Source organism: Cicer arietinum, chromosome 3, assembly GCF_000331145.2.
Source record: "Cicer arietinum cultivar CDC Frontier isolate Library 1 chromosome 3, Cicar.CDCFrontier_v2.0, whole genome shotgun sequence".
NCBI lineage: Eukaryota > Viridiplantae > Streptophyta > Magnoliopsida > Fabales > Fabaceae > Cicer > Cicer arietinum.
In genome coordinates, this window is record NC_021162.2 from 43503095 (window position 1) to 43524190 (window position 21096).

The 21096-nt window shown below is 29.8% G+C and overlaps 1 protein-coding gene and 1 long non-coding RNA gene across 2 annotated transcripts; one reads left to right on the top strand and one right to left on the bottom strand.

The window, feature by feature from the left end:
• Positions 1-4340: 4340 nt before the first annotated feature.
• Positions 4341-5455, bottom strand: LOC113784617 (uncharacterized). Its single transcript, XR_003470701.2, has 3 exons — positions 5316-5455; positions 5130-5230; positions 4341-4543 (listed from the first exon to the last, which is right to left on the bottom strand). It is a non-coding gene; the product is annotated as an uncharacterized lncRNA (long non-coding RNA).
• A 13702-nt stretch (positions 5456-19157) lies between these two features.
• On the top strand, positions 19158-21096 carry LOC101514672 (uncharacterized). The gene is made up of 3 exons (XM_004515417.1): positions 19158-20148; positions 20249-20798; positions 20877-21096. The coding sequence occupies exons 1-3, from the start codon at positions 19158-19160 to the stop codon at positions 21094-21096; spliced, it is 1761 nt and encodes a 586-aa protein (XP_004515474.1).

Here is a 21096-nt window from a genome sequence, read left to right on the forward strand (position 1 = left end):
TGATGATCGAGTAAGTCTGATATATGTGTTGTAGATTTTGGAGTTAGGATTATTTTGTCATCATATAGGGAGTGTCTGACAAACCTAGTGATTCAGGGAAGCACAACTGAATGAGTCTGATCGTGGAGGGCTACAGTTGAACTGTAAGATAAGACTGATAGACCTTGGGGGTACCTCTAGTGGGAAATTTCTAAGTGGGTTAGTGGGTTATTCCCTAAGGCCGGGAGCTACCGTGCAACACAAGAGTACTTTGACCGTCACGTATATGTGTCTCGAGTTGAGTTGAGGTGATCTATGAGGACGTGGCAATTCGTGAATTGTTCGTCCACTCTTGTAGTGGCATAGTATCAGATCTCTTAATCAAGTACTTCATAGTAGAATGGTACCAAATGACGAAGAAGTATAGAATATAGGACATGCATAGCATTTCATTCTTGTGTCTGCTCTATTGTGATTGATTTAGATTAACCTTTGATATTATGATCTTGACTCTTTCTCTTGTTTGTGCTGATTTGACTAATTGCATGTTATCCTAGTTTGTCTTATACTGTTACATAATTTTGATACTTATCATTCATTATTTGTCTTTGGTGTTTGCGTTGGACGCAGACGAGTTGTAAGCTGCAGGCGACAACTAGTACCTTCAGGGAGGCGGAAGCCATCCTGTCTTAAAGACTTTTATTATATGCAATGTGTTCATGTTATTTTGAGCGTCTTTTATTTGAGAATTCCTGCTCTGATATTTTCACTTAATATTAAACTTATGTATGTGTACTTCAAAAAAGATTTGGTTGTCTTATAATATGATTTCGAGTTGTTAAGTTTCATAGAAATTTTGGATTTATGTGACATATTTATGATTACGTGATACTCTTTACCTTAATATATAATTAAAGTAGGTTTATTCCATTAATGAATATCAACTAAGACTCTTTCAATCAATATCACTTAGAAAAATAAATACAAACGATATCACTTAAAAAAATAAATCTTCACATAGATTTAGTTGCTTATATAATTTCTAAACGACATCATCTTATTATTGGGGGTATAAATAAATTTATTTAGATCTTTATTATTTTCAAACTACATATCTTTCACTTAACATATCATCTAAAAGAAAATATAATTAAATCAACTTATAAATTTATTTTCATTTAGATTAATTAAATCCAATGACCATCGATATATTCTTCTAATACAATAGATATTCAGTTTATGCAACAATTAGTATCCTTCAAAACATTTTGTTTTATGAATTAATTAATCATAATAAACTTTCATTAATTAATAATAATAAAAACATATCAAGTTATCCAAATCTACTTAGATAATTTTTAAGCGACAACAATTGAAAAACAAATAAATCTATTAAAGATTTATTCTCATATGGAAAATATATCATTGACAATATTGTTACACTATTTTTAATATAGCACTTCTCCAAATCGTCTGAGTTTGAAAACTGTCTAAAAAGTATCAAAGTCACTTTATATTATAGGAAACCTCAATACAATGAAATAAAAGAAAAATAAATTTTCAAACTACAAAAGTTGAACAAGGTAATGCTAAGCTATATGACAATATTCGTCCAACATCTTAATCTTTTAAAAATTCTGCATCAAACGATATAAAGTCCAGCTAAAATTAATTAAAAAAACTCATAATGGATGAATTTACTCATATTTTCAATATATAAGAATAATAACTTTATCATAGTGGATGAATTAACTCATATTTTCTATATATAAGAATAATAAGTTTATCATGGTGGATGAATTAACTCATATTTTCTATATATAAGAATAATAAGTTTAGCAACGTGTAACAAATTTTTGTATCTCTCAAATCGACACGAGTAAAACAAGTTTAATTGAATGAAATTCAATTATATTATGTTCCCATCTAATTGCATACTCAGAAGTGATTAAGTGTTTTACCATGTTATGAATATAAATGCAAAGATTATGAATATAGATTTGAGGTGTGTCAAGATATAATATTTTTTAAAATTTATTCGACAAAAGTTTTTAGGATTTCAAGAGAATCTTCCAAATGAAAACTCGGTTAATTGAACTGCCGGTAATTCTTTATCGTTAAAAAGAAAATAATTTCCACTTTTTCTATGTCTCTTGATGTAAATCTTTGTCTCCTTTCAATCTATTACACATATTTAAATCAGACTCCACTGCCACCTCATCATACTTCATCCACGTATGCAAATATTTCTCAAAAAACTGATATGTACGTCTTGAGAGTTTGTTCTACTCAATTTTTAAATTCCTAATTGTATTTTGTCTTCCTTCCACAATTTCATTTTCTCCATTCTAATTTTTTTAATCATACCTTCAACTTTTTTTAATCATTTCTTTAATCTATTTAATCCTTAATTTTTTTTTTGTCTTCCTTCCACAATTTCTTTTTCTATATTCTTATTTTTTTTTAATCAACTTCTGCTTCTGCTCCCAATCCTCACCCCCCTCTCTCCTCGGACCAAACCAAATCTGCCTTCGAAAGTCTCTTTGCATTTTGGGAGCAGAGCATGAAAAGTCGTGCAATGAATCTTATAAACATTGCCTCGGGTCTCTAAAAATCTATACAAATGAAAATCACAATTCTTAACTCTTTTGAATAATCTCAATTGATGGATATGGTTAGGACTATAAAACTGCAGTCTGATGTATGTCATTTCTTTTTAAAAAAACCTGCTAATTATTGTTGATTTCATTCTTGAGTTACATTTGTATTATATATGCTATATATGATATGGTTCAATGTTGATCTTTTAGAAACCTGTCAACTATTCATTCACTCATATATATTGATTTCCTTAATTTGTTGTTTCAATTAAAGCACAAATTTGATGGAAAAAAACTATTCATTCACTCATAAATATTGATTTCCTTAATTTGTTGTTTCAATTAAAGCAGGAATTTGATGGAAAAATGTCATGAAAGATATTTGGAACCATAGAACCGCGGTTTGTTTCTACTATATATATATGATATGGTTCAATGTTGATCTTTTATAAATAATGATTTCCTTAATTTGTTGTTTCAATTAAAGCAGGAATTTGATGGAAAAAATGTCATGAAAGATATTTAGAACCATAGGATCGCGGTCTATTTCTGCTTTGTCATCCTCGACTTATTAGTCATCTACCTACGTTATCATCAAATTGTATACATAAAACAAACCTTCAAATCTATTTTGTTGTCATCTCATCAAGACGCCAAGACGGTGTGGGAGGGAAATGAAATGTGTTTGGTTTTGGTGGTGGAGGATTGAAAGATTGACTGTATTGTTTTTTCATGTTTTTATTTATTTATTTCTATTTTTGTAACGAGTGACTTGGAAATGGATTAATGCAATATAATATTAGATAGAAAAAGGGAGAAGTTTCTTTTCTATTGTTTCTGTAATGTTTATTTATAAAAGATGTAAATTCATTAGATTATTTTTATAGTTTTTATGTTTTTATTAATTCAAATAATTAATTTACAACTTAGGTGAATAACAATTAATAACATGTAAATCAAAATTAACATTAGCAAAGTTTAGTCAAAATTAGACCAAGGATTAAGAATAAAAACCGAATAAAGTTGAAGGTCAAATTCTCTAAAGAAGATATTGAATAAAATCGCTCAATATAAAATTTTGGAAAAAAGTACATTTGAATTTAACTATTTTCCTACATGAGTCATTTTCTTGTAGTTTATCTATATTTTTCCCCTACCTATTAAAATTTCTCAAAAGATTTTAAACTCGTCATTGCCAAATTCAATTCGCGAAAACTTTGCAATTAATATCTTACGTTGAGTGACTTTAATAAGAATGTGCTTCTTATATTCATATGATAAATAGTATTGATCAAATTCTTTGAAGTATCATCAAATATTTTTTTTATAAGTAAAAAATTTATTAAAAATGAGTACAAGAAATAATAATCAAACTCATACATCATACCAACATATAAAAATTAAATTACAAACAACCCTAACAAATCAAATCAAGTGCGTGTTTTAACTAATAAAGGAAAATTTTAGACTGTTTCTAGTAAATTGTTGGTAAGTTATTCAAATCAAATGAAAATCAATCACATACATTCTATTCATTTTGATTTAAAATTTAAGCTTGATATAGTTAATAGAGTTTCGATGACTAATATTTGTAGTAAAGAAAATGAAAATTTATAATTAAGAATGGAGATTGTAATTAAAACTAAAATGTAAAACCAGACTAATTTTCACATTTCAAAAACATGATATATTTTATAAATAATAACAATAATTTTATAACTCATAATTTTAAAAACTAAAAAATAAAATAAGTGAAAAAACTAAATCTTAAACAATACAAATAATTATTAAATAGAGTAACTCATTCAAAAGATATTATTGAAGTCCAAATATCTCTACCCATACCACAAAATCAACGATAGTAAAAAAAAACTCTTAAAATAAAGTGAAGCACAAGCCCCTAGCACTTCAGTTCCACAAGAAAAACTCTATTGATTACTTGTCATGATCGTGTTGATTATAATCTACATACAAATATATTATAGAGCAGACATAAGAAAGATGTGAGTTTATCTATCATCATGTAAAATGAATAAAGTCATACATAGATTAACACACGTTCATGAATTGTATATAGATAGATGAACTTTCAATGCTAAAATATGTATTATTTGAAATTCATTTGGAGCCCAAAATAACTTAGGATAACATGGATTGTAAGGTTATGCTATATGCCACATGCATAGTGCAACACCCTATAAATTGTATTTATGCAGAGTGTGCACTCTCACTAACACTAGTTGCACGACGACAATCTCAACATAACAATTAAAAGTGTAAACTCAATAAATAACTCTCCTCACAATCTAAAATCAATTTTAAGTTTCTTAGATGGTATATGAAACATTAAGTTCATATATATATATATATATATATATATATATATATTTCAAAATAAAATTTAATATGCTTATAAATTTATTAAAAAAAATTGGAAGTTGAAGCATTAAATATAATAGAGAAATCAAATATAAGAGAAACAATATTAATAACGATGAACATATACAAATAATTAAAGGCTGGAAGATAACATATAAATGCTTTTTTTACCTTAACTGTTGAGCACCTACAGTCTCCATTAAAGCAAATTGTAAAAAGATGAATGGGACATTGGAAATAAATACAATCGATGTCTGACTTACAACTAAAAACTGTAATATATAAAATAAGAATAAAAAGTATTATTAAAAAAGATTAAGAGTTTTGTAGAATATGAAAATATGAGAATAAACTTACCACTAACATCGACTACAGCAAGAAATAGGAACACGAAAAGGATCATAGTATAAAAAACTTTAAGAGTTGTAGCCATTTTTACTCTACCTTTGCATGCAACAAATACAAAATTGTTTGATCGCTTTATATATGAAAAACCTCATACTATGTTTATTTCAATTGAATAGTTTATAGTACAACGGAGGACCATGTTTGTCCCTTTAACTCGTGTAATTGATCACTTGACCTTAAAGTATATCTTTAATTTTGTCTCTTTAACTCGTGTAATTGATCACTTGACTTTAGAGTATATCTTTAATTTTTTATTTCTCATCTATCCTTTCATATTAGAATGACGTTCAAAACCAACATTATGCCTCAATTAAATAGCTATTAGAACATATATATTCAACAAGGAAAACATTTCTATGATAAAATATTTTTTAAATGTCTTTTAAGCCAAATACTATTTACAACCAAGTTAAAATTGATTCTAATATAGATTATTTGAATTCGATATAGTAAAATCTTTATCGACCGCTATTGAGGACACTTATCCATTTTATTGCAAATGAATCGACTTTATAGAGTAGTTAGATATTATAACCAAATGAATCGACTTTATCCATTTTATTTAAATTGACCAAGTTAATTTGAACTACAACCAGCGCACCGGGGATATTTTCATTTGAGCCTAACATTAATGAGAGATAGAAAGCTCAACACAGTTTCAATATAGAAATAAGAGAATCTAAATAATGGAAAGGCATATTCATAGATAGTCACAAGTTCGAGAAAAACGTACTTGAATTAGTCGATTAATTTGAAATGAGAACTTCATTATAATCAGTCAAAGTAATGGATTGTAGGTACTACACTTTAAAATCTTATTTATATTCAATAAATACCAATTGTACAAATCATAATAAGCTTACATCAATCCAAATAAACCTATTTTACTTGCAGTTTATTTTCTCTTTAGAATATTTAAGGAATTCACAACCAATCAACCCTTTTTTTCATTGATGTAATTGCATATGATGCATTTGATTTTCTAAAGCAAAGTAGATTAGACAACTCAATTTTTATTGTACCCTATTTTGTTTAGAAATTGGTTATGAGACTGGATAGAAGACGGGGTAAGAAATTGAACAAAAGCAAACATTCTTGTTCATAAAAAAAACCACGGGACAATTTTTTTCCCAAGATACAAGCAATCAAGAATACAAAAAATATATTTTTATATTTTCTACTAAAATATTATTACCATTTTCTAATATATTATGTCTCTCTCCTCTCTCTATTTCTTTCTGTTGTCCCATCTCTCTATACCTATTGTCTCATCTCTCTCTTTCTATTGTTTCATCTCTCTCTCTCTCTCTTTTACTCATTCGTATCTCTTCATCTTATCTCTTTTTGCACTCATGTGTCTCACTCTCTCATATATCTTTGTCATGTATCTCTTCCTCTATTTCATATTGATGCATCTTAGTTGTTTCTACACACATGTCTCTCTCTTATCTTTATTGATCCTTTTCTTGTCTCTCTTTTTCACCCTTCAATCTCTCCCTTCATTTAGAATAAATAATCGCAATAAACAACCATTAGCTAAATTACCGATTAACTTTCATATTTTTCAATAATTGTTTTAAAAAACTCTTCCTAAAATTAGAATAATTATTAAATGTCTCTTAGGAAAATCATGCATCATATTTGTTTCTTTAACTCACTTAACCGAAAATTTTACTATAGTAAGGAAGACACATAAAACTTTGAGGTAATCAAAAGTCACTTACTGTTACCAACCTTTCATTTTTATCAATTCATATGTGTAGGGATTACAAAAGAGCAATTATAGTATTCAACAATAGCTAAATCGTTGTAGAAATAATGTACCAACGAAAGGACAAAATATTTATGCATAAATTGAAAAGCATTATAGGATAAAAGTCAATGCACAAATCTATCTATTATAATACATTAAAACAAATTCTCAATTTTATTGAACGATACATCACACACTTAAGTGTCACATCACTTATATTTCTATGTTGCACTTTCATATGCTTCTACAATTCATCTCACACATTATATTTCTCAATTTAACTTTTACATCATCATATACCTATGTTGAGAACCCACACACAAAAGTTCTTCATGAAAATAATTTTACTATTAAAGCTGCTCATAAAAATAATTTTATTGTCTTCTCACTTCAATCAACTTTTAATACTTCTTCATTTCTAACTTTGTATATTTAGATTAGTTGGTAAAAAAACACATCATATCTTATATTATCTCAAGAATCATTCTTTCAATCCCTTCTTAGACTTTGGTGGAGAGTAAACTTTAGATACAAAGTTTTGTCATTTACACAACATTTAATCATGCATGGCTTCTCAATTCTCACCCAAGTATCAATGGAAAATGTGAGATTGTGTAACTTATAGATGACTTCCTCAGTTGAGTCAAATCATTAATAATAAAAGACATCAAATAAACAAATAAGAAACTAAATATCTAATAAAAAAAAAGTCATTTGTTCTAATCACTAATGATTATGGTCGCATTAGAAGTAAGGATGGTGAAGACCTCTAGAGAGTAATGCGCACAATATAATTTTTTAGTTGTTCAGCCATAAGTGGAGTACTTCAGCCATATTTGGAGTTGTAGATGTCCAATTGGAATCAACTCAAGTGCAAATGAAAGCTATGATCCATGGCTACAACTTTCATGAAGACACCGGAACCAAATTCAGAATCTAAAGAGGTGAAAAATGCAGACAATGTCAACTAGAAGAAGTTGTGCACCTGAAGCGCAACAGTCGCGGCTGAGGCGCAATTCCAGTATTTTGCCACTGCCAGGACGCGCCTGGAGCGTGATTCCAGACCAATGACACTGTCCATGCACGCCCGGAGCACCATTCCTGCGCCTGGGGCGCACGACGCGCATCAGCATTCGTTAAAATGCATAATTTTTACTTTCTAGGGATCTTTTTGACTATTGAGAAGTTGGGAGACTTGTGCCCTAGCATAGAAACTCAAAGACGACCGTTTTTAACATCATTGGAGCAGTTTTATCAAGAATCATTCATGAATCTTTTTGTAATTCTTCTCTAATCTCTATTTTTTATAGCTCTGTCATGAGTAACTAAACCCTATTTGTTAGGGATGAATGTAACAAGATGAAACCCTTATTTTTCGGAATTAATTTCTAGTTATATGAATGTGTTTATTGAATTATTTTTCTCATCTCTGTGCTTAATGCTTTTTATTGCTTGATCAACATTTAAAATGTTCTACGATTCGTATTTTGAAACAGAAGTGGACTTTACGAATGCTTGAGATGAGAAATTCATGAATTTGTAGTCTAGAGATAGATACAGGTCATTAAACCAATTAAATTACTTGCAGAGGCAATAGTTTAAAAAGAGAATTCTTGTACGGTAATGCTTAATTCTAATCTTAAATCTACTAAAGAATTAGGGGTTACATTGGAATTAAAGGTTCTGTCACTAAGACATTAGGGCAAGAATAATAAAGAGAATTCGATAATAATTCAATAAAGGAATTCAGTAACTAGGATCAAATTAGACACCAAGGTTGGATTCGAAGTGAAACTCATACCTGACATTTTTCTAATTATAAAAGATCAATTTTAGTATTGTGTTAATTTCAAATATTATTTCAATCAATTCGAAAACTTTTTGTTCAATTTCAGTACTTAAATATAATTCGATAGTAAAACGCAATCCTTGAGTTCAACACTCGGTACTACTGTTTTAATTATTACTTGCAATGATTCGGTACACTTGCTGAAAAGTTATCACGTTATATTTTACAACACTCATATCCAAAGCGCTCTAAAAGCGTTGTAAACATTATGACCCTATATGACCTACAACTTTGTTTTTGCAAAAGTGCTTGTCAAAAAAGCAATGTTGTATCCTCCGTTAATTTTAAAATATTATACAACAGCGCTTTTAGTAAAAAAAATATTGTAAAAGGCGCGCTGTAAAATGTTAATTTTTGCGTAGTGCCAAAACTATCGACTTTTAACATAGAGTAATCAATTTCATAATTTGGTGAAAATACAAGATCAAAACTGCAAGGATCGTTTTGGTGTCATCTTTCACACCTCTGCCATCAACAATACGCATGGCAACGGGGCGGGTCGGGACAGATTTTGTCTCCTCCACTTCTGCACCTGACTAATTGGGAAAAACTCACACCGCATCCGTTTCATAGCGGGTGTGAAATTTAGGCCCTCATCCCCGCCCACAATGGGATTCAGGTTTCCTCGTTCACACTCGCACTCATTAATATATATAAAATTATAAATTTAAAGATTATATTTATTACAATTAATATAATAAAATAATTATTATTAGACAATAATAAAATAAAAAATTATTTTTTATAGAGATAAAATTATAATTTTTAATATTTAAAAAAATATTAAGTATATTCAATATGTATATGTATAAAAAATTTAAAAATTATTATAATATTACTTGTAGTGTGGGTTCGAGTGCAGGTACAAGGTGGATATCATCACCTCAAATCCGTCTTCGCTCCCGAAATTTTATTTCGGAAGAAATCTGCACCCGCACCCGATCAAAACGGATCATCTCCACTCAAATCAAACAGATTTGGGTGGATATCAGCGAGTACGGATTATGTTGTCATCCCTAATCGACACCAACATGCATCAATAGCGAGTATTTCTTTCCAGGCAAAAAATAAATAAAGAACATAGAGGGATGAGTAACTGAGAGAGGCAAAAGAAGCGCTAGATTTTTTTTGGGTTGAGAAGAAATGATAAATAGGATTCCTATATGTAAATGAGTTATGAAACAACAAAAGGAAAATTGTGTGTAATGACTACTGGGTCGGATTCAGACACCGATGAATAGAGTTGTCAATTAAGTCCTAAAGTTTAAAAAAAATTATAAATAATTTCCTACTAAAACCTCTTAATATTAAATTTTTTATTAAAATAAATTTTTTAAGTTTCGGTCTATTATTTCATTATTTTTATAGACTTAAGTGAAAGGGTTTATAAATCCAGTATTTTATTAGTTAAATTTTTAAAAAAATATTTTGTTAATTGAGATTTTTTTTTAAAATAATAAAATAATGAATTTGATGTAGTATAAATTTTTTGCTCATTTATTTTAGGGTAATTATATTTCAAAACATTCTAGTGTAACTCAGTTGTATCGCTCACCGAACCCTAATTATTCAAAAAGAAAATATTGTATTGTTCACCGTTGCCTTTTCTTTTTACAAAATTGGTCATCATGCTGTTGAATCATGATCAATTACGCTATTGATCAATGAATGCAAACTTAAGGCCATATGTGGGGACCATGGTCCATCGGTTGTCCAAATTTATTTGTCTTGTACTAGACAAATATTACCGCTTGGTCGTAATTGTGACGTGACTTGTAAGACAAAATGTGGATTTTTTTATATTTCAATCAAGCCAAAATTCACAATAATAATCCATTGAGAGAAGTTATGAACATTACAATTTTTGTTTATCTCTAATTAGCCATTTTTTGAAAATATTTATTGCTCCTCCCATTCCACAATATATTGTTAGGGTGGAAGAACTAAACTAATATTCTGATGAATACGAAGATTCAATCTAAAATCAATAAATCTGTTTTAGTTTTATTTTATGTTTAGGTTTAAATCGAATCAAACTAATTAAATTAGGTTTGTAATGATTTGAATATTGATTTTAAGTATTTAAAAATAATCATCAAGATATGAACAAAGACATTATATTTTTCTTATTTCACACTATATTATTAGTGTTGTTAAGAAAATGTTTTATTAATATTTTGCAAAATCATTATATTTTCTAGTACATCTATTAGTCTTTTTTTTATCTTAAAAGAAATAGTAAATTCCATCATAATTATTTTATAGGTCGTTCCATCATAATAGTAAGTCCCGATTATCAATTGAGTTAGAGCTTACGAAAGTACATATACTAGTTTTAATAGTATAAAAAATATATATTGTTTAAAAAAAGTTATTTTGTTTTAGTTTTTGGCATTTTCCTTAAATATTAAAATATCAATTCATTTGTGGTTTGTTTGGTTTGGTTTAGATTTGGTGAAAAAATATTGTAAAAAAACAAAACAAAACAAACTTAACCATTTACTTTTTATTACTTTAAATTCATTTTCTACGAAAAATCGAAATAAATTGACCTGCTACACCCTTAATAATTATGATATTTATTTATTTGACCCATATTAAGAAAATGTTCTTTTTTTTCAGAGTGAATGACTCAATCGACCATTTCATACGTATTAAGAAAATTATATAAATGAAAGAGAGAAAATAATATTTTCTAAAATTATATTATGAAGTATTGGTGAATGTCCATTATCATTAATGCCTAGTGAAAAATAACGAATTGCAAGTGATGCATGTAGTATTAATTAGATAGTACAATTAAAAATAATAATAAGTATTACATTGTAAAATGAAAATGGTCATTCATTTGAAATAAATTATTTTTACAAATGACTAACTCATTACGAGATGAATAGGATACTATATAATTGGGAAAAAAGTTATTAAATTATTAAACTATTCTTATTAAATGTTAATTATTCACTAATATTATAAATAGATAGTGAAATTTAAGTTAGGAGTGATTCACGTAGTACTCCCTTAATCTCATACTATGTGTCCCTTAATCTCATACTATGTGTCTCATTTAAAATTTGCACACTTCTTAAAAAGAAATTATTTCATTTTAAAATATTATGTTAATACTAAAGTATCCTTCCACTGTATTTATTATTTCTCCACAATATACTTGTAACTACCACTACTAGAGAAAATTGGATTTAGCGTCAGTCAAAAGCCCACGCTAATAAGTCAAAAGCCGACACTAATATGAATTTAGCGTCGGATTAGCGTTGAGGTTGAGCTTAGGTTAAAATGGTCGAAGCTAAAATGTCGCATCGGCCTAAAGTAATTTGACGCTACCAATTAAAATAGAACATTTGACGCTAGTTTAGTCCGTTGACACGTCATCAGAAAAAATTTAATTGTGTCAGCTAGCCGACGCTAAAAGCCAATATTTTGAAGTCAACAAAATGGTTAGCATCGGATGAGCCAACGCTAAAGTCAAATAAATGTCAACGTTATATTCTATATAGTGTTGGCGGCACCGACGCTACGGTCCAATAAAAGTCAACTTTATTTATAATTTCACGATGGTTTGGCCGATGCTAGAGTCAAACATTGAAAAGTCAACAACGACTAGCGTCGGATGAAGTCCACACTAATTGTAAATTTATTTAATTTTCTTTTTTTATGTTTTTTTAGCACCTGCTCAATTATATTTTAATGTTTATAAAATAATTGATACTTAAAAAAGCTCTAAAATTCAATGCATTGACAACATAACAAACACACCATAAAGTATCATTTATTCTCAAACTACAAAATAATAACTTACTATCAAATAACAACATAACAAAGTCAAATATTACATAATTGTCAACCAATGACTACAAAAAGTAAGCAAAACTATATATGAGATCAAAGTTCGTCCATTGACACACTGTCAAAATCATCATCGTAATAAGGATACGAAGGAGGATGAATCGCATTAGATGATCCACCAGCTGATTGACGGTACAAAGCGTCAATTTTTTCTACGAAAAATTGCTTTAATGCATCAAAATTATTCTCTAACTTCTTTGAATGCTCCCTAGCCTCTTCGGCAACCTTGGTAGCCACTTGAGCTTGGGCCACTGCATCTTGAGCAACTTGTTCAGCTCTAATTCTAACTGCCTTCTTCGCTTCTAAAGACATTATAGTCATAGAATTAGAAGGATTTTGGGATTGTTGTGTAAGCGATATACACCCATGTCGGAGGTTAACATATAAGTCTCTCATACCGTAAACTCGACCACGAGTGCGACCCCCTGCAGGTTGTATCCATAACTTAAGTATTGTTGGTCCATCTACCTCTTTAGCACCATCTACACTTGTGTCGCCAAGTTGTGTTTGTACTTTCTCCTATTTTTTTAAAAATGTTCCCTGCTCAATGCAAAAAATTAATAAGGTAATATATGATCCAATTTCTAAAATAAATTAAACAAAGAAGTCAATATATAGATAACATACTAACTTACACCACATGTATAATAAAAGGATTGTCCATCTAGGACTCTTGTTGTAAATGAGATCATATTTTTTTTGGTTGATTTGTAATATAAAGAATTTGCATATAAAATTTACAAAAATAAAGAACATACATAGGTAGATTTTGCGCGACTATCAACCCAAGCGCAATTTTTCCTCTTGTGGGTTGTCAAAAACAACTCATCGGGAAGTAAATCTCTTTGAAGGCTAATATTCTAGAAATAAAATAAAGATTATTGGACCATAATTAAAATAAAATCAAAATTATTGGATCACAACTCACAAGTAGATATCATAACATTAAATTGTATTAATTTTAGGTAAATGTCAATTTAATACATACGAGCTAAAGTGCAACATCAATATGAGTCTTGCGGCTTGAGGTGTGGACAGCTCTGTCTCTTACTGAAGTTCGATTGGTCTTATTTTGGTTGAAGATGTTCTTGAATGATATACCTTCCCAATATGCTTGAAGACCAGTCCAAACTTCCTCACATATCCAACAAGGTCGAGTCCCTTTCTTCCTCACCTTTGTAAGCATATTTGATAGTCTTTTAGCGGACTTTGGTTCAAACACACGTTTCACAATATCATTATCACGAGGATTCCACAACATCTTCTCTTGGGAATAAAAAAAAGTATATATGTACTAACTACTATCAACAAAACATATAACACAATTCTCCATATATATGCTACAAAGACGAATTGAACATATAATTATATACAAAGGCTTATCGCAAATTTTTCAAACTAATTTTCTCTAATTATGTCAGTGGTTGCACTCCAACCATAGATAGGCTCACGAAACTGTTTTTGTATGACATACCTAATGGCATCTACAACTGTGTTGTTGGAACTGAGTTTGCATTAATGTATTGAAGAAATATAGTATTAAGTAAATAAAATGTGTCTACACTTATGCTTCTAGTATAATTCATGGCATTTTGTTGATTGATGCTGAAGAAAATGAGTGTTGTAACTTACCCTTTACCATAAGTTCGTATAATGACATTTTCATTATCATCTCTCACAGACACAAGATGAGGAACATTTCATTGACCCACCTCTTCATCCTCTTGGTTGTGGTCCCAAATTTCCACCATATCCTCATGATCATTGGAAGTTTGTTGCACATTCTTCTCTACTCGATTCTAACGTGGGGAGTGTTGTGATGAGGCACTCATGGTCTTAAGACTTAAACCTAGAGTCGACATAAACACAAATATCTCAGGGGTTGAGGCATGGATGGGAGATTGTGTCGGATGGGATGGTGGTCTTACAATATTAGCAGGTGCTATAATATTAGTCGATGCAGGAGGTTGAGACGGGACTGAAGACGATCCATGAAGTGGCCTAGTGGTAGACAACTTGTGACATATGATATCATGCTACTTATTAAGTTTATCCAGTCGTAACATCTTTGGTTTACATCGAGTAGGGTGAATCTTTCCTTTATCACCGCCATCTTTGTTAGTCATATGTTATCATAAAGTAAAAAAGAGTAAATAAAAATGTCACGTAATTAGAAAAGGGTAACTTGTAAACTATCCATATAACAACTATAAAAAATGATAAAACAAAAATATAAGAACTTTAGAAAGGAAAAATTCATACAAGACAATATGTAAACAATTTATCATAATTCAACAAGCTGGTTAAGTATAACATGAATAGTGCAATACAAAATACATAAAATAAACTCTAATATTGTGCAATACAAAATACTATTATAATATCTTCGATCATTATCCTTTCTCTCTTCACTACAATCTTCATTCAAAAATCTCTTCGAACACATCTACTTGTGAGTTGTCACGTAAACTAGATATTGATTCAATTTATGCAATTGGTAGAACATGTAACATCCCATCAGACTGATAAGGCATTCATCCTCTATGTTGTCAATTTCCATATGACCCATTGGTTTTGTGGTAACTGCCACACACCATCCACATTTATCTCTACACATTTCTGGATAAGGCACATAATACACTTGTCTTGCTTTTTTCACAAGGATGAAATGATCATACAGACGATAACGTTTATCCATCTTAATATCCACAATTTGATATTGTGGATGAATCTTTGTACCCCTATTTTTTGTTGGGTCAAACCATTCATAGTAAAATAATGCAACATTGTCTTTCAGACCAAAATAATCTAATTCTATGATATAATTAAGTGTGTCATAATAATCAAGTTATCTTCCTTCAGTATGAGTAATATTAAAAAAAATATATATAGTAACAAATGTGGCATTCGCATTGTAAATGGTAGATAATTTGAGACATAGAAAAATTATAAATAATATGCATAAATATAAAGTAGATGTAATATTAATTAGATAGTAGAATTGAAGAAAAAAATTTGTTACATAGAAAATTGAGAAAATGTCATTCATTTCAAAATATTTTATTTTAAAAAATGATAATTATTGTGGAACATATGAGTGCTATTTAATTATCGTTTGGATAGTTTAAAGTTATATTTTCTCAATTATAAACTTATTCTCTCAATTACTTCTTACACATTTTCCATAATATGGATTACTGGTAGTTGAAAAATTCAAATTTAAATCAATTATGAGCCATAAAGGCTGAGAATGTACGACTTGTGCGGCCACACAAGACCTTAAACTTTTAGGTCACAAAAATATTTGATTATATATATATATATATATATATATATATATATATAATGTTATTTTTTAGGCTAAGATGTTTAATTAAAAATTATTTTATAATATAATAAATTTATTTGTTCAACCTAAATTGAGTTTTTATCCTTTTATATTAAACATAAAGTTTCAACCTAAATTTCATACATTTTAAAAAGGAAATCCTAAAGAGAAAAAATATCAACCCACCATTATCCATAGGCAAGCGAACATTTACTACTGACTTTCAATAGAAATTCTCTTTAAATTTATGCAAAAATTGAATCTATTAAGGAGTCTTTTAGTATTAGTTATTTTCTATATATTGTAGGTTAAATAATTTTGTCACTTTATAGAAGATTTGAACAATATAGTATGTTTTATTTCGTATAACTTCTAATCAAGTTTATATTCTCTGTTGAAAACTTGAAAGTATGTTGCAAAAATCTTGAAACTTATTTTAAACATTGTAATAATTATGATCTTGAAGGTGAAACTCTATTTGAAGAATAAAAGTTATCAAAGAAGTAATTTCACAGATGAATCAAAATCAAGTCTTATGATATTGAGTTCTCTTAAAACATTTCATTATTTTCTTAATGCATTCATAATTTATGAAATAATATTAACTATCTATGTTACTTTTGCTTCTGCCAAGAAACGTTTTTCAAAATTTTATTTCCAATCTACAATGTCGAAAAAAAGCAAGGAGGGTGATATTTAAATATTAATATGTTGGAACAAGAAAGAGTACTTGACTATAAACAAACTATTAATGGATTTATGGCAAAAAAATAATTACAAAGCGGATGGTATTCAGATAGTCCATTGCCACACATATTTCAGACAGTCTTGGATCTACTTCTAACACAGCCATATACCTTTGTTTTAAAATGAATGACCAACAAAGTTAAAGTAATGATTTTGTTAAATCTCCATCCAAATTGCAAAAGAAAAAAAATGAGGAAAAATACTTTACAAATTCAGATAACAAATCAATATCAAACCTAATCACAGGGTACTTAGCCACGGTTACTTAGCCACGATCACAATGACTGTAGGTAACTTAAAAAATTTGCCACGGTTATGAACGTGACTAACATTATAAGAAGTGCGCTCCCTCTTTTCCATTTTCGCTCGTTTTCATTTTCCCTCTTTTTTCAGATTCGCTCTATTCTTTCATATTCCCTCTTTTCCATTTAAAACCCTAAGAATCCAAAACTCAACACTAACACTCTCATGTAAACCCCTAAAATCCTATTCACCACCGTTTCACCACCGTTCCATTTTATGTCGTAACGACATTGTTTCTCCAACGGGTTCTGTTTTCAATCGCAAGACTTGCTCTTTTTAGCTCCTTCTTCAGCCAATCGCAAGACTTGCTCTTTTATCTTCCCTCTAATTCAGCGAATCGCAAGACTTCACAAATATCTTCCATCTAATTCATCCAATCGCAAAACTTGCTCTTTTCAGCTCCTTCTTCAGGTTCTTATTTTAATCTTCAATTTCTGTTTTTTAGAAATTTAATCGGTGATTATCTTCCAGTTCTGTTTTGATATGCTTCCTAAAAACTGCTAGAGATTTTAAATGTATATTATTATGGAAATAAATTATTGGGGTAAATCTAGAAGACACCAAGTTCAATTACTATGAATTATTGTTTTTCATGAATGTATATTCCATGTTCTTATTACTATGAATTATTGTATATTCCAGGTTCAGATTTTAAATGTATATTCCAGGTTCTTATTACTATGAATTATTGTTTTTCATATGTGTAAATCTAGAAGACACCAAGTTCAATTTTTTGGGGTTGTGTTGTCGCTCAACAGATGGATTTGTTGGATCTTTCTAGCAAAGGCTCTTTATCACCATTCCTGCCTGATTCTGTAATCCTTAACTATTGTATAATTTATTCTATAAAAGTTCCTAATTTAACATACATGTTTGTATCAATTGCATTCATTAGGGAGCAATCGTTGTGCTGAGTTCTCTAAGTCCTGGAATAAAATTGGTATGTTATTTACTCTTGGTTGGGTACTATGTTTTTTTCTTAAAAATTGGATGACATGCATTCCATTGGTTGTCTGATCTTCTGATTTAATCCTGGTTGGGTACTATGTTTTTTTCTTGCACTTATGAATGTGTTATTCTATAGTTTACAATACACTTAAGTTTTTATTTGTTTTAAAACTTAAGTTTTGATCTATCTTTCTAATTTTCTAGAATATAAGTTTTGATCTATGTGCAATAGAATTTGTTAGATTGCTTGTGTGTATGGTTTATGATTGTATAACAGTAAAATTTAATTTCTTTATATTATTATTTGATACCTTAAATGCCTTAATAATTTTATTCAAATATGGAAACAGATTCATCCAACTATGATTGATAAGAGTTGGATTGATAAACCATTGAGCTCAAAAGAGTTCTTAAATGGAGTAAACCAATTTTTGGATGTTGCGTTTTCAAATTCTGCAATGAATGGGAAAATTTGGTGTCCTTGTATTTCATGCAAATTTAGTCATAAGGGTGATAGAGTTGAGGTGTCTAGTCATCTCTTACAAATGGGTTTTCCAACCAAATACATATTTTGATACATGCATGGGGAAAAATGTGCGCAATCCAATGTTGAGTTAGTGAACCAAGTAAAAGAAGCATTAGATAGACAATATTCAATGCAAGATATGTTGAATGACGTATTTGGTGTCATAGATGATCAAGGAATTCAAGATGATGTGCGATCAAATATTCCTAATAGTAACCACCCTATGGGTGCAAAGGATGCAAGCTATAGGGATTTTAAAAAAGTTAAAGAGTTGATGGAAGATGGGAATCAAGAACTTTATAATGGTTGCACAAAATATAGCAAATTGTCATTCATTGTTCGTCGATATCATATAAAAGTTTTATGTGGTGCTACTGATAAGACATTTTCAATGATCATTGAGCTTCTAAATGATGTTTTTCCCCATGTTAAACTACCGACATCTTTTTATGAAGCAAAAAAAAATGATTAAGATGTTAAGTCTAAGCTATGAGAAAATTCATGCATGTCCAAATAATTGCATGTTGTATTGGGGATCATTGGAGGATGAGAAGAGAGATAAATGTAAGAAGTGTAATATGTCTAGATGGAAATCAAATGAAAATGATGGTGGTGAAAATCATGTAACAGATTTCCAAAAGAAAAAGAAGCCAAAACCCGCTAAAGTGCTTCGATATTGCCCACTTATACCTAGGTTGAAAAGGTTATACATGTCTCCTAAAACATCAAAGCTATTGAAATGGCATGCTACAGTGGCAAACCCTGATGGATTGTTAAGGCATCCAAGAGATAGTAAAGCATGGAAGGACTTTGATTCATTTTATCCAAACTTTGCTTCAGATCCTCGTAATGTAAGACTTGGTTTGGCTACAGATGGTTTCAATCCATTCGGAAATTTATGTTCTACTTATAGTGTTTGGCCTGTGATGTTGTACCTTTATAACTACCCTCCATGGTATTGTATGAAGCAAACTTCTCTTATCATGTCAATGATAATTCCTGGCCCCAAGATGCCTGGTAATAGTATTGATCTTTACCTGCAACCTTTAGTTGTAGAGTTAAAAATATTATGGAATGGTGTGGAGGCTTATGATTCCTCTACGAATGAAATGTTTCATATGTGTGCTAGTTTGTTTTGTACCATTAGTGATTTTCCCGGTCTTGATAACTTATCTGGGTGGAATACACACACATTGTTTGCTTGCCCATCATGTAGATTTGATACAGAATCTAAAAGGTTGAAATTTGGTAGAAAAAATTGTTTCATGGGGCATCATCGATATTTACCACTTGATCACAAGTATAGGTACAACAAACATTCATTTGATGGATCTTTGGAGTTTAGATCTTCCCCTGTTCCAATGTCAGGATCGAAGGTGCTTGAACAAATTGAGGAATATAGTCGGAAAAGGTCACGTGATGAGGGTACGAGTGAGGAAGGCCCACTACAATGGAAGAAAAAGAGTATCTTTTGGGATCTACCTTATTGGGAGCAATTTTTTTCGTCATTGCCTTGATCCAATGCACATAGAGAAGAATGTTTCTGATAATGTATTGTTTACAGTACTTGATGATAAAAATCGAACAAAAGACAATCTTCAAGCTTGTAAAGACTTGCAGGCAATGGGAATTTGGGAAAAGCTTCATCCATATCCTAATTCCTCTAAGTTCCCTCAATCATGCTTTAAAATGAAAAATTCAGAGAAAGATATCTTCCTACATATTCTAAAAAATGTGGTTTTTCCAGATAATTACACATCAAACATTTCTAGATGTGTTGATGTTAAGAAGCGTAAGGTGTCGGGTCTTAAAAGTCATGATTCACATATTCTAATGGAACATCTTTTTCCAATTGCTTTTAGAAAAACACTTCCTAACGAAGTTAGTTCTGTGTTGATTGAACTATGTAACTACTTTAGAGAAATATCAAGCAGAGTTTTAAATGTGAAGCATTTGCAGAAACTCCAACAACGAATTGCTTTGACCCTTTGCCATATGGAAATGATATTTCCGGCATCTTTTTTCACTATTATGGTTCATTTGGTCATTCATCTTGGAGAAGAAGCAATGATTGCTGGTCATGTGCATTATAGATGGATGTATCTTGTTGAAAGGTATATTTTATTTTGTATTAAGTTAATTATAAATTGCAATTGTTTTATTTTATTATACTTACATCCTTTCATTTTTAGAACCCTTGGCCATTTAAAATCATATATTCGTAACAAGGCTGCACCAGAAGGTTGTATTACTGAAGGATACATTATGGAAGAATGCCTTACATTTTGTTCAACATATTTTGAGGACGGTAATGTTGAAACAAGGTTCAATAGACCAAGACGCAATGATGATGACAACGGGATTTATGCTAGCAGCGAATCCACTATTTTGTCGAATTTATTTCCTACATAA

Coding starts and splice junctions, on each gene's coding strand:
- LOC101514672 (XM_004515417.1), top strand. CDS start 19,158: ATGTTAAGTCTAAGCTATGAGAAAATTCATGCATGTCCAAATAATTGC. Junction 20,149..20,248: donor ACTACAATGGAAGAAAAAGA/GTATCTTTTGGG, acceptor TATTGTTTACAG/TACTTGATGATAAAAATCGA. Junction 20,799..20,876: donor TGGATGTATCTTGTTGAAAG/GTATATTTTATT, acceptor TTTCATTTTTAG/AACCCTTGGCCATTTAAAAT.